Raw genomic sequence first — 17916 nt, forward strand, 5'->3', positions numbered from 1 at the left:
GTAGATGATGAAAAGCATGTTTGTTTGTCGACTATCAAGCTGCATTTTGAGTTAATTTGAACTCAAAAACAAGATAATCCACCACATTGATTAACAATTCTATGTACTTTAGTTTCACCATTGTTACAATTACCCATACATAGATTAAAGAACTTTAAATCAATAACTCTCAAAATTTTTTTGTTGGTTTTGCAATTTTATAATCTAATGTAATAAAAGGCTAAGCCGCACATGCGCACTCCCATCGCATGTTCCGTTTTCCGTGCGCTGTAGGGCACCTCAGATAGGAGTGTGCATGTGCGCGGAACACTCTCCTCCCCCAAGGCGGCTGTCGGAAGCGGTGGCTGTCGGCCGTGCTGTTCTTCGGTCTGCCCTGCTCCTGCAAAGAGGTGCCACCGCCGCGTCTTTCAACTAAGGTAAGGAGCTGGGCAGACCGATCCAGGGGCGCTTTTAAAATCTTCAGGCGCGAGTGGCAGCTTGCCGCACGCGCCCCGATCTCAAAACCCCCCTGCCGCCATCTTTTTTCCCCCTCCTCCCTCTCACCTCAGCGTTTAACCACTGGCCTCACTATCTTCTCTCCACTGCGGCCCTCCCTCTCACAACTTCCTGTTTCTGCTAGGGTTGGCCGCAGTGTAGAGAAGACACCGAGGCCAGCAACAGCGCGGTGCAGCACTTTTCTTTGAGGCAAATAGAGAGTATGTAGGAAATAAATGCTGATGGACGGGGGAAGGGAACAGGGGGAGCAGACATGGGGTGGGTGCACAGGGAAGGGGGGGAATGCTGCTGCTACATAGGGAAAGGGGGGAATGTTGCTGCTCAGGGAAGGAGAGAATGCTGTTTCTGTACAGGGAAGTGTGGGGGAATGCTGCTGTACTGGGAAGAAGGAATGCTGCTGCACAGGGAAGGGGGGGAATGCTGTTGCTACTACACAGAGAAGGAGGGGAATGCTGCTGTTGATGCACAGGGAAGTGGGGGAGGGGGGAAGGGAAAGGGGGCCAGGGAGCAATCTTGGTTTGCTTTGGGGGGGAGACAAAAGAGGGCCAGGCAGGCAGCGCACGAGAATGAAAGACAGTAGGCAGGGAGAGAGACAGAAAGAAATAAACACAGACAGACAATGGGAGGGAGAGAGACAAAGAAAGGAAGAAAGAGACAGGGGCAGAGAGAGACATAGAAAGAAAGAAAGACAGATAGACATATTCTAGCACCCGTTAATGTAACGGGCTTAATGACTAGTTTCAATTATAATGTGCCATGAAAAACATTTGCTCCGTTTAGTGTGCCAGAGCTAAAAAAAAAACTTTGAGACACACTGGTATACAATATTCTAAATGAGGTCTCACCAGGGGTATTATTACCTCCTGTTTCCTACCAGCCATTCCTCTCCCTAAGCACCCAAGCATACCTTATAGCTTTCACCGTCGTCTTTTCCACTTATTTGACTATCTTAAGATCATCACACACCCAAGTCTAGTTCCTCTTCCATGAATAAAAATTCTTCACCCCCTAAACTGTACTGTTCACTCGGGATATTGCAGCCCAAATGTATTATTCTGTATTTCTAATATTCAATTTTAGTTACCAAATTCCAGACCATTCTTTAAGCTTTGCCAGATCCTTCCTCATATTATCCACACCATTAGGGGTGTCCACCCTATTGCAGATTTTGGAATCACCTGCAAAGAGGCAAACCTTACCAGAAAGGCCTTCAGTAATATCACTAAATAAACCATATCTAGCACTTTCCCTCAATCCGACTCTTTGGTCACCCAGACAAAGACATCGATCAGATTTGTTATTCCACACTTTTCTTGACATTTCTTGTTCTGTTTCATATCGTTGAAACAAAAAGCGTCAAGAAAAGTGTGGAATAAACTTGCAAGTTTCATGGCTCCACATCATTCTCTTCTTGATTGGGTTGAGAACCTTTCAGCAGCCCCTCGTACAGCAGCACTGATCACACATTAAAAACATCCCTGCAATCATTTAAATTAACATTGTGACCTCTGCTGCTGAAAATTATTCCCATGATGGTAATCAAATAGAAGGTGACCCAAAATACTAATTTGGTCCTTTTTTGGTCTCAGCCAAAAACACAAGTGTATTTTCAGCTGAAACCAAAACTGTGGTATAGCCCCTGGTCCCATTAACAGGGGTGAAGGCGCACCGCTCCTGACCCTATTGCACCACCAATGCTTTTAAGATAAGACCTAGGATGGGGGATCCCATGGGAGCCTCAAAGGTGAGCGGCTTCTGTTCAGACATGGGGTGCAGCACGGTTTCATTTTGGTTACATGTTCAGTTTCAGCAAAATGGAAAAAAAATGTTTTATTATCGGCCTCTATCATATAATCTAGCATTTCCCCTATTTTTTTAAAAAAAAAGAACGGAGAGTATAAGATAGAAGTAAAGTTATCTTAACTTTCTTTCAGCATCTTGCTTCTAGAAAGCTGATTATGAAGTATTTCAGCCCTGAGACTTGTCTATTCACTAAAAAAATATGACCATTTCACAGAGGCATACCATGACTCGCATTGGCTTCCAATAGAAGCGAGAGTGAACTTCAAATTCTACTGCTTACTTTACAAGGCTATCAACGGAGAAAGCCCAACTTACTGGAATAACAGACTAAATCAATCCTCCTCAATTGGATACAGAAGAACCCATTCACTATTCTATTACCCACCATCCAAAAATGTCAAACGAAAAAACCTTTATGACAACCTAATAGCCTCCAAAGCAGCTAAGTTGGACAAACAACTCACCACTCTGTTATCTCCATCCACAGATTACAAAACCTTTAAGAAAGAAATTAAACCATACTCTTCAAAAAACACGTTAAACCTATCCAGCACAACAATCCCAACCCAACATCCAACACTCTATAAACCCTTAGTACTCTCGAATTTTTTCTAATTACCTAACATTATCTAAAACCCATAATTATCCCTTAAAATTTTATCTCATCGTTTAATCTATTACTTCAAAGTTGAAATGTAATTCTTGTTTTAGTTTGGATGTAATCCACCTTGAACCGCAAGGCGGAATAGAAATCACTAATGTAATGTAATGTAATATGACAATATGATACAGAATTAAGTAGCAGCCCTTTAAAACTGCTGCAAAAAGGGGAGTGACGTTTATGTGGGTAAAGGGAAAATAGTCTGGAATGGCTTAGCTTAAGTGGATAAGTGTAAGGTGATTTATGTCGGTAACAAAAATCTTGTGCACGAATACAGAATATCTGGTGCAGTACTCGGAGAGACCCCCAAGGAAAAAGACTTTAAAGTACTGGTCGACAAGTCGATGAAGCCATCCGTGCAATGTGCAGTGGCGGAGAAAAGGGCGGACAGAATGCTAGGAATGATTAAGAAAGGGGTCACAAAGAGATCGGAGAAGGTTATCATACCGCTGTACCGGGCCACAGTACGCCCCCACCTGGAATACTGGGCTTCTTCTCCCTTGAAAAGAGGAGACTGAGAGGGGACATGATCGAAACATTCAAGATAACGAAGGAGATAGACTTAGTAGATAAAGACAGATTGTTCACCCTCTCCAAGATAGAGAGAACGATAGGGCACTCTCTAAAGTTAAAAGGGGATAGATTCCATACAAACGTAACGAAGTTCTTCTTCACCCAGAGAGTGGTGGAAAACTGGAACGCTCTTCCAGAGGCTGTTATAGGGGAAAATACCCTCCAGGGATTCAAGACAAAGTAAGACAAGTTCCTGCTGAACCAGAACTTACGCAGGTAAGGCTGGTCTCAGTTAGGTTACTGGTCTTTGACCTAAGGGATATCGCGAGAGCGGACTGCTGGGCACGATGGACCACTGATCTGACCCAGCAGTGGCAATTCTTATGTTACCTGATCATTTAATCTCTGAAGCATATGGATTACTGATAGGGATCTTCATTTTTGGAAGGGACTAACTTCACATGCACCTACTCTTTAAAAGCAGGATTAATGTTCTAGGTCGGGGGTGCCCAAAATGTCGATTGCGATCGACCAGTAGATTGCGAAGGCAACACGTTGCCTTCCATTCTACCTGCTTCCTGACCCTGTAAAGAGGATGCTGAAGCACAGGCCGACCAACTTTCCTCACCCGATGTCAATTCTGATGTTGGAGAGGAAGTTGCAGGCCAGCCAATTGGTGCCTGGCTGGCCCGGAACTTCCTCTCCGATGTTAGAATTGACGTTGGGTGGTAAAGGTTGGTTAGCCCGGCGCTTCAGCGTCCTCTTTACGGCGGCGGCCTGTTCGCCGATGGCGGCAGGAATGGCAGCCTGTTCCCCAATTGCGGCGGCGGTGGCTTGGGGGAGGGCAGAGAGGGAGAAAGAAAGGCAGGGAGACAGACAGAAAGGGAGCAGGAGCATGGAGATAGCGTTGGTCTGTCTGGTTTTTCAACGCAGCGTGAACGAAGGTGTTGGTGAGGGCTTTTGGCTTAGACTGCCTAAGACCAAAGAGAAATTGAGCTCATCCAGCTCCTGAAGTGACTCAGATGATAGATGTGAGAGGAAGAAGAGAAAGAAAGAACCTCCCCCAGCTAAAATTGAGAGAGAGAAAGAGAAGGTTGCAAAGGAAATGAAGGCTTCCGCTAAGAATCCACAGGAAGACAGTACTGAAGCAAACATGTTTCAAGAATTGCTTTATTTCCTGATCAGTGGAACCAGCTGAAGGAGCAGATTCCAGATATTGATGCAGCAATCAATAAACTGTGACGAGTAGGGCACCTCAAAAAGGACAGAGGAAACCATACACAAGATTGTTTTGTTGTGTACATCCTATTAAACTATTAAAATATTATTTACCTCTGGAAAAAAAAAAAAAGAAAGGGAGCACGGAGAGAGAAAGACAGAAAGAAAGAAAGGGGAGGGAGGGAGAGAGGAAGGAAAAGTTGGGGGAGGGAATGAGGTCTGGAGGAGAGGAAGCATACAAGGGGCTGAAAGGGAAGAAATGTTGGATGCATAGTCAGTCAGAAGAAGAAAGTGCAACCAGAGACTTATGAAATCACCAGACAACAAAGGTAGGAAAAATGATTTTATTTTCAATTTAGTGATCAAAATGTGTCCGTTTTGAGAATTTTTATCTGCTGTTTATATATTGCACTATGGCCCCCTTTTACTAAACCTCAATAGCGTTTTTTAGCGCAGGGAGCCTATGAGCATTGAGAGCAGCATAGGGCATTCAGCGCAGCTCCCTGCGCTAAAAGCCACTATTGCGGTTCAGTAAAAAGGGAGGGGGATATATTTGTCTATTTTTATATACTTGTTACTGAGGTGACATTGCATAAAATCATCTGCCTTGACCTCTTTGAAAACCCGCGGAATATAAATGATAATTAACATTTCTCTGCGTAACGTGCGCTTTGTGTTTTTAAATTTTTATTGTTGGTAGATCATTTTGATTTGGTCATTTTAAAAGTAGCTTGCAAGCTCAAAAAGTGTGGGCACCCCTGTTCTAGGTTCTTCCCCCCCCCCCCAAGCTGCTCACCGTATCACCTCGTTCATCTGAGAGAGTTTCTTTGCTGTCTCTGGATGGTCTGGCCCATGCTTGTGACCACAGTGATCCACGCCAAGGAAGTGTGCGATCAGTACATCCCACTCGCTACCATTCACTATAGGAAAGGCAGAGAATGAGAGAAGTGTATGGGAAAAGCACACTTGCAGAACAAATAAGAAGACAGCTTCTATCCCCCCAAGTAATCATTTTCTGACTCTATTAAAGTAGTACACCAGTGTTTCTCTTCTCTTCTATCTCCCCCATCTTTCAGTGAACAAAATACATAATTAAAAAAGGAGAGGAGATATGTGTCCAACAAAGAGGGCATTACTGTATTCACTTGTATTTTAGTTACACATATATAAAACAATGTTTGTACATGATCATACTTTAACATAATGTATACACGACTTACAGTATAACCATGTAGGAACACAATTTGTACTTTTCAAATCCAGTTGCCCAGTAGGTCATTTAAAATATGATAATAAAATAAAAAAAGGAATTTGATCAGTGTCACTGAAGATGAGGAGACTTTATTCTTATGATGCCCTATCAACTAATGAAAAGCCCTAATAACCCCTGCAATTTCCCCAGTCCCATCCACCCTACCCTCGAGCCCTTAAATGCAATTGTACTCTGCTATCTGTACTCTGAAATCCTTCAAAACTTGACTTTGTGCTCTAGGGCAGTGTTTCTCAACTCAGTCCTGGAGTCCCCCTTGCCAGTCAGGTTTTCAGGATATCCACAATGAATATGCATGAAAGTAATTTGCACAGAATGGAGGCAGTGAATGCAAATCAAGTTTGTGCATATTCACTGTGGATATCCCGAAAACCTGATTTCCTAGAGCAGGGGTAGACAATCCGGTCCTCGAGAGCCGGAGCCAGGTCAGGTTTCAGAATATCCACAATAAATATGCATGAGATAGGTTTGCAATGCATCTCAAGGAGGCAGTGCATGCAAATCCATCTCATACATATTCATTGTGGATATCCTGAAAACCTGACCTGGCTCCGGCTCTCGAGGACCGAATTGTCTACCCCTGCTCTAGGAAATAGCGACTGGATAAAATGTCCCCAAATGTGTCCCAAGAAGTCCGCCTGAAAGCACAAGAATTCCAAACTATACTGATTATTAAGATTTTTCCATTCAGGGAACCCTTGCTGAATAGCCTGCTTCAGCTGCAACCATCTAAAATTTTGTGATTTATTAAGGCCATATTTCTGTTGCAACTGTGAAAAATCAAGCAGTTTACCATTTGAAATAACATCACCTAAAATCCGGTCACCTATACCTGCAATAACCCAATGCTTCCAAACGACTTTAAATCCGCCAATTCGAATCTTTGAGTTTAGCCAGATCGTTTGACTTATTGACTTATGAATTGGTATAGGTGTTAAAATTACTAACAAAGCGTAATATTTTCCATGTATCTATTAATATTCTATTCTCTTTATATATTCTAGGCATCTTAATGCTGAGAACATGACAAACGTAAAGGGAACATGAGTCGCCATTCCAACCATAGCCAATCTGGAGTATCTTCCATGAGTTCTGGGAGGACCCAATACATACCCTGGCGTAAAATATAGGCTTGATGATACCTATAAGAATTTGGAAAATTTACTCCACCCTCCGTAATTGGTTTTTGTAAAGATACTAAAGCAATTCTAGGCATTTTAATTTTGTAAGAATACGATTTAATTTTTTATAAAAGGACCCTTGAAAATAAACTGGTATCATACTCATTTGATAACAAACCACAGGCAATATCATCATTTTGATTGTTTGAACTCTCCCCCACCAAGAAAGATGTAAAGGATTCCATTGCTCACACATTTCTGTAACCTTTTTTATCAAAAATTTTTCATTCTCTTTCATTGTGTCCTCCAGTGTATTTTTAATCCAAATTCCTAAATATTTTAGTTCATCTTCCTTCCATATAAAAGAGAATGAGTTAAACAAGCCCTTTGTACAATGCACATTAAGTGGAAGAATTTCTGATTTACTCCAATTTATCTTATATCCTGAAAATTTTCAAAATTTCTCAATAAATTCAAGCAAGCATGGAATGGTAGTTTTGGGAATTCTCAAATGAAGCAGTATATCATCTGCATATGCAGAAACTCTATATTCCCAATCTGAATAAGGAATACCCTGTATCCCCTTAGCTTGTTGAATGGCTAATAACAAGGGTTCTAATACAATATCAAAAAGCAAAGGAGATAATGGACAGCCTTGTCTAACCCCTCTCTGCAAGTTAAAATGCTTGCAGCATGGGAGCTATACAATGTTTGAATCATTTGTATAAATCCTGAACCTATGCCAAACCAATCTAATGCCTGATACATGAAAGTCCATTCCACACGATCAAAGGCTTTCTCTGCATCCAAAGATACAGAGAAAGCTGGATCATTCATGGCTTTTGTTAAATTTAACATATGAAAAGCCATTCTGGTATTATTAGATGAATGTCTCTTAGCAACAAATCCAGTTTGGTGCATATCAATAATAAAAGGGAGAGCTTTGGCTAAACGTAAAGCCAATGTTTTAGCCAAAAGTTTTCCATCTACATTGATTAATGAAATAGGCCTGTAGTTTGAAACCAAAGTGGGATCTTTATTTGGCTTTGGCAAAACTATAGTTAATGATTCTGCCATAGTACCTGTAATGCAACCCTTAGTTAGTTGAGACAGATATCCTATATAATAAAACCTTACCCGCGCTTGCGCTTTTAAAACTGCGTGATCCCTGCCGCTGTGATTTCTGATCCGTGGCCGTGTTCCATTTTAGAACGCGTCGGCAGGGATCACTCTAGCCACTCCCCTCCTCCCGCCCTCACTCACCAACCGCTGGAGGAAGCAGGCAAGCTCTCTCCCTGCCGGGATGAGCCGGACCCCTGAGACACGAGCGCCTGCAGGAGGAGGCCCCCGCCACCGCCCGGCAACACTTTACCAGTCTCCTGAGCCGCGTCCTCGCCCCCCCCCTCCCCGATTGCCGACCGCGGTGGCCGCTGACAAGTGCTCTGTCTCTCCGTGCCGAATTCCATTTTTTAATTCGAACACGGAGACACAGCACAGTCGGCGACTCCCCCCTCCGCCCTCACTCACCGCCAAAACCAGCTACTTTTAAGCCTCCTCCTTCTCGCCGGCTCACCCATGTTTAAATTCAGAGAAAAGCGCTGCACCGCACTACCGCTGGCCTCGCCGTCTTCTGTCCACTGCGGCCCGTCCTCTCTTGACTACTTCCTGCTTCCGCCAGGGTTGGCCGCAGTGGACAGAAGACGCCGAAGCCAGCGGTAGCGCGGTGCAGCGCTTTTCTCTGAATTTAAACACAGCGGCTGGGAAGGGGGTGGCGGGAAATGCTGCTGCTGCACAGGAAACACCGAGAAATGCTGCTGCTGCACAGAGAAGTGTGTATGTGGGGGGGAAATGCTGCTGCTGCACAGGGAAGTGTGTGTGTGTGTGTGGGGGGGGAAATGCTGCTTCTGCACAGGGAAGGCCGGGAAATGCTGCTGCTGCACAGGGAAGGGCAGAAAATGCTGCTGCTATACAGGGAAGGGTGGGAGGGAAATGCTGCTGCACAGGGAAGTAGAGGGAAGGAGAGGGAAAGGGGGCCTGGCAGCAATCTTGGTTTGCTTTGGGGGAGGGGAGACAGAAGGGGGCCATGGAGAGACAGAAAGACAGGCAGGCAGGCAGCGCATTAGAACGAAAGACAGACACACAGAAAGACAGCGGGCAGGGAGAGAGACAGAGAAAGAAAGACAGACAGAGAAAGAAAGACAGACAGACAGAGTGCCAGAGAGAGAACCAGAAAGAAAGAAGGACAGACAGCAGGAGGGAGAAAGACAGAAAGAAAGGAAGAGAGAGACAGGGGCAGGGAGAGACACAGAAAGAAAGAAAGACAGACAGAAATATATTCTAGCACCCGTTAATGTAACGGGCTTAAACACTAGTAAATTTAATAAATGAGGTAATAGGGTAATTTGGAATGTTTTATAAAACTTAAATGTGAAACCGTTGCCACCTGGAGCGGATCCAACTCTAAGAGATTTCAACACTGTTTCTAATTCCTTTAATGATATAGGCTCTTCTAAACTTTTTTTTATACGTTCAGGAATTTTCGGCCCTTCAATAAGATTCAAAAATTTTAATCCATCTTTTTCTCTACTTTCATAAGGCTCAGAAGAATATAGGTCTTTATAAAAATTCAGAAATTGACTTAAAATATTTCCAATTTGAATATGTGTATCACCTTTCTCGTCCCTTATTGCCACAATTTTTGTTCTTCTTTTCTTTGCTTTAAGATAATTTGCCAATAATCTTCCCGCCTTATTTGAGTTTCCATAATACAGAGTTTGTTGGGAAAACAAGTCTTTCCTTATCAACTTTGAAGATATCTCATTATATTTGCCCTTTGCTTTTAAAAGAGCCTGTAGAGTATTTAGTTCCCACATCAATTAGTTTAGATTCCAACTGTTTAATTTCTTTTTCCAAATTAGAAAATTGTTTTTTAAGTTGTTTTCTAAGAGATGCTGAATATGAAATAATATTACCTCTCATGGTAGCTTTAAATGCATCCCATAATGTTTCTATGGTAATTTCTTCTGAAATGTTAATTTAAAAAAAATAAATCATTTTTAATTTAAATTCTTCAAGGAAATTTGAATCCACAATCAATGTTTCAAGTTTCAAGTTTTCAAGTTTATTTAATGGCTTGATTAACCGCCTTAAACAAAGTTTCTAAGCGGTGTACATTTAAAAAGTTACATTGATTGGGTAATAAAACAGTCCATACAATTAATAAATAAACTTAATATGCTAAAATTAACATTGTTAAACACAAGGTAAGGAGGGATGAAATACAATTTATAAAGTACAGAGGAGACATTAAGGGAAAAATACAAAAGGGTAATAAGACAATTGAGGGGAATAAAATAAGCAGAACAATAAGATAAAAGATTAACTTGCAAATGCATCTCTAAAAAGGAAAGTTTTTAATTCGTTTTTAAATTTTATAAACTCTTTCTCCTCCCTTAAAAACATTGGGAGGGCGTTCCATGTCTGCGGTGCCGTACAAGAGAAAATAAATTGTCTCCTTGTATTGATAATTTTTAGAGAGGGAACAGATAAAAGATTTTGTTCGCTAGATCTCAAGGTTCTCTTTGCAGAATAAGGGATAAGTAATCTAAATAAAAATGCTGGGGTCTTATTATATAAAGTTTTAAAAATAATTGTACATAATTTATGAGTAATTCTATGCATAACAGGAAGCCAGTGAGCCTTTTTAAGGAGTGGTGTTACATGATCAAACTTTTTGGATTTCGTTATTAATTTAATTGATGCATTCTGAATAATTTGTAGTCGTTTTATTTCTTGTAAAGCAATTCCTTTAAATAAGGAATTACAATAATCGATTTTAGAAATCACCAGAGAATGAATAAGTATATTTAGTGATTTAGGACAGAGAAATTTAGAAATAGAACGAATTTTCCGCAATCTGTAAAAGGTAGTTTTCACAATGCTACTGATGTGATCATGAAAGTTGAGTTTATTATCAAAGATTACTCCTAATGTATTATTGAATCTCCATACAAACCTGTTATATTCCTGTTCATCGAAATTAAATTCAATCCATACACCACCATGATCAGATAAAATGACTGGATCTATGGAAGCTTTTGTCACTTGTTGTACTATTTGATTTGAGACAAAAATATAATCTATTCTTGAAAAAGATTTATGAACTTGTGAACAAAATTAAAATTCCCAATCATCAAAATGAAGTATCCGCCATATATCTTTCAAATCACAAGTTTGCACTAAATTATCTAATCCTAATGATTTCATAATTTTACTTGTTTTTTTATCCAATAATGGATCCATTACAGCATTAAAATCTCCAGCCACTACTAAATTAGAAGCAGCCAGTGGGAGAATTATTTGTTGCAACTCTTTGAAAAATTCACCTTGATTCGAATTTGGGGCATACACATTAAACAATTTCAGGGTATTATTTCCCATGCTCATTTTCACATGTATCCATCTACCCCTTAGATCAGCATCAATCAACTGAAAATTAGCTGTTTATTAGTATGGCAACCCCAGCTTTTTTCCCAATTGCAGAGGCAGAAAAACAATGCTTCACCCAACCCCCCTCTAACTTTTTTGATTCTATCATTGATAAGTGTGTCTCCTGTATATAATATATATCAGCATTCTGTTGCTTTAAAAAGGGCAGCATTTTTTCCCCCTTATTTGATGGTTAAGACCATTAACATTTAGTGAAAAAATTTTCATTTCCATTATAAATTTTTATTCCCAAAAATATAGTCCAACATGAAAATTTAGATTTATTTAAATTACAATGAACAGACACCATTACCCAGCTTTTAAATTTTTTAAAAATAAATATTTCCTTACAAACTCCCCCAAACCCTCATTTAACCAACCCCCCACCCTTTTCCCTCCCACATATTAACTGCCTCAGAACACACATAAGATTAGTAATCGCAATATCCCCTCCCCCAGACAATTTTATCACATCTTTCCCTTATCAATACTAAAAATTAATAAGTTTATACTCTAGTTACATTCAAATACTCTTTCATTACCAACCCATACAACAATAAAATCCCCATTCATTCATTTTAAGAAACATTTCATAAAGCCCTCTTCTTATTAAATCATTCTTATATTTAAAAAATGAATAAGTTCATAGAGCATTCATTTTCCCATTAATTGTTATTATCACAATGTATCTCTTCCTTCCCAATGTATCAGCCTAAAACCTTTTAATATTCAAAATTAAGAAACTTCACAGCAAGTCAAATCAATTAAAATTCCCCTTAGAAAGTCTAAGTTAATCATTAATATTTAATATTTTATATATTACTTTCTAGAAATTCATATCTTTCTATTTTTCCCTCCCTAGATCAAAAACAAGCATATTAAATATTTAATAAAGGTCATCTTTATATCTTTATCTGAAATTAATATCTCAGCTTTTTTTTTTCCTTTCCCTTCCTCTCCTTTTTTCTCTTTTAACCACAGTCACATTTGACAAACAATTCATATCAATAACCAAGAAATAAATACATATTTAACTTTCTTTCATGTAATGAATGAAGAGACCATATATCTATCTCTTCCCGACATCAACTTAAATGTTTTGATAATGAAATTCAAATATTATCAATGACAAACCCAACTAATAAAACCTACTCAGGTATATTTGATCTAGAAATTCCTGTCAGAATATAATCTTGCCATTGAGATGACGGGAGTCAAAAATCATCTATAAATTAGATTCTTGTAAAAGATGATAATGTATTTCATATAGAATCTTTACAATCTTTAAAATTGACTAAGATATCTTCACTCCTGATCTTATGAATTGTTTAGATCACCTTGTTACATCTCTATTTCTAGTAGTCTGGCTATCATCTTTGAGTCCTAATGCATATGGAAAAGCTTATTTTTTACTTTGTCTTGCAATGTCAGAATATTACTACTAACAGAAATTAAAAAGTTATGTCCAGATCTAAGATTCTTCTTAGAACTCCTCTTGAAACAATAGGGTTTGAATTCTGTTAGCTCCAATCCATCCTCAATATCTAACCTTTGTATTTTATGTGATCACTCAGAGAAACAGTATGTTTATTTTGTGTTATATCTAAAACTCATAGTCTTTTCCTTTATAATCTCTTCAAATCCCTTTTTAGATCTAATCACATGTCCAGAAACCAAAAGACATCATTTAGTCCAGATTATTAAATCCAATTCCTTTACATAGACATTGGTTCATTATTTGACAAGAAATCTTTTAATTTTTCCGGATCATCAAAAAATAAAGATCTATTTCCACTGGTCACTCTCATTTTTGCAGGACAGTATAAACCATAAGTAAGCCCTTTTCCTCTCAATTGAGGTCTTAACATGAGGAACTGCTTTCTTGTGATCGCTGTTCTTTTTGCGAAATCAGGCACAAATAATAACTTGGATCCCTTATAATTCAAATTTTTGTCCGCTTTGGCCAAGTTTAATATCTCTATTGCCTGCTGAAAATGTAAGAGTTTGAAAATTAAAGGCCTTGGTCTTATTTGACTTGCTAACCGTTTATTTGGAATCCTGTGTGCTTGTTCTATTTCTAGGGGCTGTCTCAAATTTAATTGTAATAACTTAGGTAACAGATTTTCCAAAAATTGAACAACATTCCCCCCTTCCAAACCTTCAGCTAAGCCAATAATTTTCACATTCTTCCTTTTTCCTCTGTTTTCATAGTCTTCAAGCTGTCTCTGCATTTCTTTAATAGTTTGGCTATCCGCTTTACATTGGATTGTGTTCAGTTCCATTTGATCCATTTTATTCTCTAGTAGAGACATTCTTTGGTTAGCTACTTCCAACTGCCTATTAATATTCAAGACTTCTTCTTTACTTCAGTAATTTTAGTTGCGTTGTCCCGAAGCATTTTTTGTATGTTCCGCAACTCTGCCATTACCTCATTTTTATCTAAAGCTTCTGTTACTTTCTCAGGAAGCGGCACTTTAGACGAAAGCCGTGTCAATTTTTGCTTGCCGCATACACGCCATGTTCCTGAATCAAATATTACTATTTCGAGAGAGAAAGCCTAAAGGTACTTTCAATTTTTCAAATCGTTGCCCGGGTTAGAGGAGCGTCGCGATCAGCCCTCCATCTTGTGCGCGCACCAAGCCACGCCCCCCAATGCATGTTAATTTAAGAGTGACATGCTCCACTGCTTTTCTCAAAGTATTTTCTTAACGCACAATTGATTTTTTTTTCTGACACTTTTCCATCTAGTCTACAGAAATGCATATTTTTTTGTAGCTGCATACCCTGTTCCTATTCCCGAGTCCATTTTATTGAATGTCACTCAATTTTGGTTTATATAATTAAATATTTTTATTATAAATTTGTTATGATTTAATGCATCATTTGTATTTTAATAAACTTTTCTCCCATTCACAGGCTAAATGACAGCTGGGGCAGAGAAAGCCTGCAAACCTAAAAGCTTTGTGAAAATCAGATGCCTCACTCTTCCACCAAGGGCTTCTGGTGTCCAGGTCCAGCTGTGAGAACTACAGCTACCAAATTAATTTCTTTTTTTTATTTTTATTTTTAAAGAGATATGATTCAGCAATATTTCTCACTCTTCCGCCGAGGGCTTCAGGTGTCCAGGTCCAGCTGTGAAGACTACAGCTACCAAATTAATTTCTTTTTTTTTTTTTTAAGAGATATGATTCAGCAATATTTCTCACTGTTCACAGTGTCTGCTAGCAATATATCCAGAGAAAACCCAGCATCAAATACATTTTATGACTTTTCATGCAAATCCATCACAGCTGTGCTCAAAATTAAAGGATTTTGATAAAAGTGCATGAACATCTCTTGACATCCACACTTTGCTACAGAATCTAACTGCTTGCTTCCAGGGAACAGCTGTAACATGCAAACCTCCAAATAATGTGACTCAGAACTCACCTGTGGGGAAGAGATGTTGCAGGATGCCATTGTCCACAGTATGAAGATCCTTCACATTGAAAGAAGGGAAGAAAAAGGACTTAAAGAACTTTTTGGGAAAAAGTCCATCCCAAGTGTCGTCACCCATGAATACCACTCTCTTCCCTGGAACCAGCACAAAGGAAAAATTAGAGAACAAGAGAAGGCCGGATGCCACTGGGGAAGGCAATGGCAAGCACTCCACTAATACTCTGCCAAGACACCATCATGCGAACGGTGGCCCCCAAAAGTCATTCATAACTTGGTTCTTGCATACAAGGATTACTGTACTCAAATGTAAGCTGAGATTTTGGGGCCAAAAATGGGGGTCTCAGTTTATATTCAAGTCCCCAAACGATGATCTTCGCTTTTGTCCTCCCTATCCAATCATTGGTGGCGCTGCTGTCCACCCTACCCCCTCGATGCCCAGCGTTTCTGTCCTAAACAAACCCCCCTCCCTCCAATGGGATTCTCGGAGAAGGCAGGAGTTGGCAAGCCTTGAGCACAGACAGCAGCTCAGGACTCCACTCCAGCATGGCATGGAACAAAATGACGTCATCTTCTTTGAGCATCAGAATGGTAAGCCTAATGCCAGCTGGGCAAGGAGGACAGTAGCGCCGGTCATCAGGGAAGAGGGGCTTGTGGATGATAGTAGCACCTTTCATCGGAGGGTTGGGTTTGTGGAAAGAAGGTAGTGTTGGTCATCGGGAGGAGGGGTGGGGTTGTGGAGAAAAGTAGCAGCTTGCATAAACTTCCAAGGGTAGTGTTCAAAGTCAAAGTACCCACACTTTTATTTAAAAGATGTGCTGGTACTTGGACTGGGAACAGTATACACATACTATTTGCATAAACACATAGTTATAAAATTAATCCTTTAATGTTTTGCTTAAAAATAAATAATCATAGCCTTTTTAGTAAGAAATTTTTGGAAATTCTACAGAATTTCCTATTATTTTTTCCAGGCAGGGTATTGTGGGTTTTTTTAACCTTCTGATTCTGAGATGGCGTTTAAATTGTCATATATGTGTGCATATGTTTGTTTTTGGAAGGAAGCTGTTTGTACCTGATTCATGATTTATGAATGGTATTTAGGCTAAGAGGAACACACAAGATTTTGGTGCAGTCCTTTTTTTCATGATGCTTTGGTGATCATTGAAATTTCCAAGAGTGTGTAATTATATGATTTGGATATGAGATCATATGCACAGGTACTCAATCACTGGCCTTCCATCTCCACCTTTTATATCTTCCCAAGCCCTTTGGTCTCCTATGCTCAACCCCTTTCCCTTCCAACTCCAATGGCAGCCCAGTATCAAGAGACTACTCATGCTATGCAGGAGCCAAGAGCAGGGCAGGCTTGTTTTCAGCTGGCAGGACACTGAGGCCACACCACATTCACCCAAATTTCTAATCTCGGTTTATATTTGGATCAGTTTATATTTGAGTATATATGGTACCTTTACCTCTATGGAGAGAGGAAGAAATGCCGTTGACTAGGAAGGAAAATGGAGGAGGGGTGGAGGAAGAGAGAGTATTTACAGAACAGTAAAATAATAAAAAAACACAAAAGTAGTCTGAGAAGGAGGAATGAAAACATAACCAGTTATGTATCAGAAAAAATGCATGTGTCTATGTAATGAAAACTCTGGAATTCATTGCCAGAAAATGTAGTAAAGGCAGTTAGCTTAGCAGGACTTAAAAAAGGTTTGGACAATTTTTTAAAAAGAAAAGTCCATAAGTCATTATTAAGATAGACTTGGGAAAATCCACTGTTAAATTTCTCAGATAAGCAGCATAAAATCTACTTCACTCTTTTAGGATCTCATCAGGGACTTGTGACCTGGATTGGCCACTGTTGGGAAACATGATACTGGGTTTGATGGACCTTCAGTCTGTCCTAGTATTGCAATGCTTATTTTCCAATATGCCATCTTGATCTTGTGAGCTCTAAGCAGATAACAAAAGATTGTTAACTAGGCATTCGTAGGAAAATTATTACAATTATAAGCAACATCTACCTTATCAGTTAAATTTACACAACAGACAAGAGTCGCTTCCTAAATATTAAAGGACTGATATTCAGCCAGCGGTGGTGAGCGTATTGTTTAGTCTCCGATGGCATTATTCCTAGATATTCATTGTCAGTCCATGTCCTGATGCCAGCATTTAATATCCAGGATTATGCGGACGGCCATTGGCATAGTGAGGGTGGGAGGTGCACTGGGCGGTGGCGCCCCCCTCGCCCCATTCCCTACCCCGTACCTGTTTAGCTTCCCCGGCATGAGCAGCATCTCCAACTTGCTGCCCGCACCAACTTTCCCTCCGACATCACTTCCTAGTTGCGGGACTCGAAGTAATGTCAGAGGGTAGCACCAAGGCCAGCTCGAGCAGCAGCTTGGACCTGCTGCTCACATGGTGAAGAGCTAGAGGTATGAGGGGGGAGAGAAGGCACCTGCGTGGCAGGGGAGGAGTGGGAGACAGAGAGGAGAGGTGCTGGCGTCCGAAGGCAGTCTGCCTCCCCCTTACTATGCTACTGCAGACGGCTATCTCTATGCAGTTAAAAGCGACATTCATAAGAACGTAAGAATAGCCTTACTGGGTCAGACCAGTGGTCCATCAAGCCCAATAGCTCATTCTCATGGTGGCCAATCCAGGTCACTAGTACCTGGCCAAAACCCAAGGAGTAGCAACTTTCTATTACAGACTTGTCAAACTTTGGCCCATGGGCCAAATCTGGCCCGCGGTGTGTTAAAAATTGGCCCACCATACCTTTAAAATTTTATAGTAAATCTGGCCCGCCGGGGCTGCTCTTCACTCACGTCTGCCTTCACCTGATCTCCTCTTCAAAGCAGCCTACTGAGGATTGCCGGCCGGCTGTAGCGAACCTCGCAGACCGCTGT

General features: G+C 40.2%; 1 protein-coding gene across 9 annotated transcripts in view; it reads right to left on the bottom strand.

Annotated features, from left to right (window-relative positions):
• The window catches only part of PIGO (phosphatidylinositol glycan anchor biosynthesis class O), a 70540-nt gene that overhangs the window by 45585 nt on the left and 7039 nt on the right, over positions 1–17916 (bottom strand). For 6 of the 9 annotated variants that reach the window (XM_033936256.1, XM_033936240.1, XM_033936265.1 and 3 more), the window contains exons 3-4: positions 14999–15142; positions 5487–5610 (exon numbers count right to left, since the gene is read on the bottom strand). In XM_033936256.1, coding sequence (XP_033792147.1) covers positions 5487–5610; positions 14999–15142 — 268 coding nt within the window. Of the gene's footprint in view, positions 1–5486; positions 5611–11096; positions 11161–14998; positions 15143–17916 lie in introns of those variants that run through there. The other 3 variants (XM_033936291.1, XM_033936301.1, XM_033936274.1) reach the window with 3 other exon arrangements.

The sequence above is a fragment of the Geotrypetes seraphini genome, chromosome 1 (genome assembly GCF_902459505.1).
Source record: "Geotrypetes seraphini chromosome 1, aGeoSer1.1, whole genome shotgun sequence".
NCBI classification, from domain to species: domain Eukaryota; kingdom Metazoa; phylum Chordata; class Amphibia; order Gymnophiona; family Dermophiidae; genus Geotrypetes; species Geotrypetes seraphini.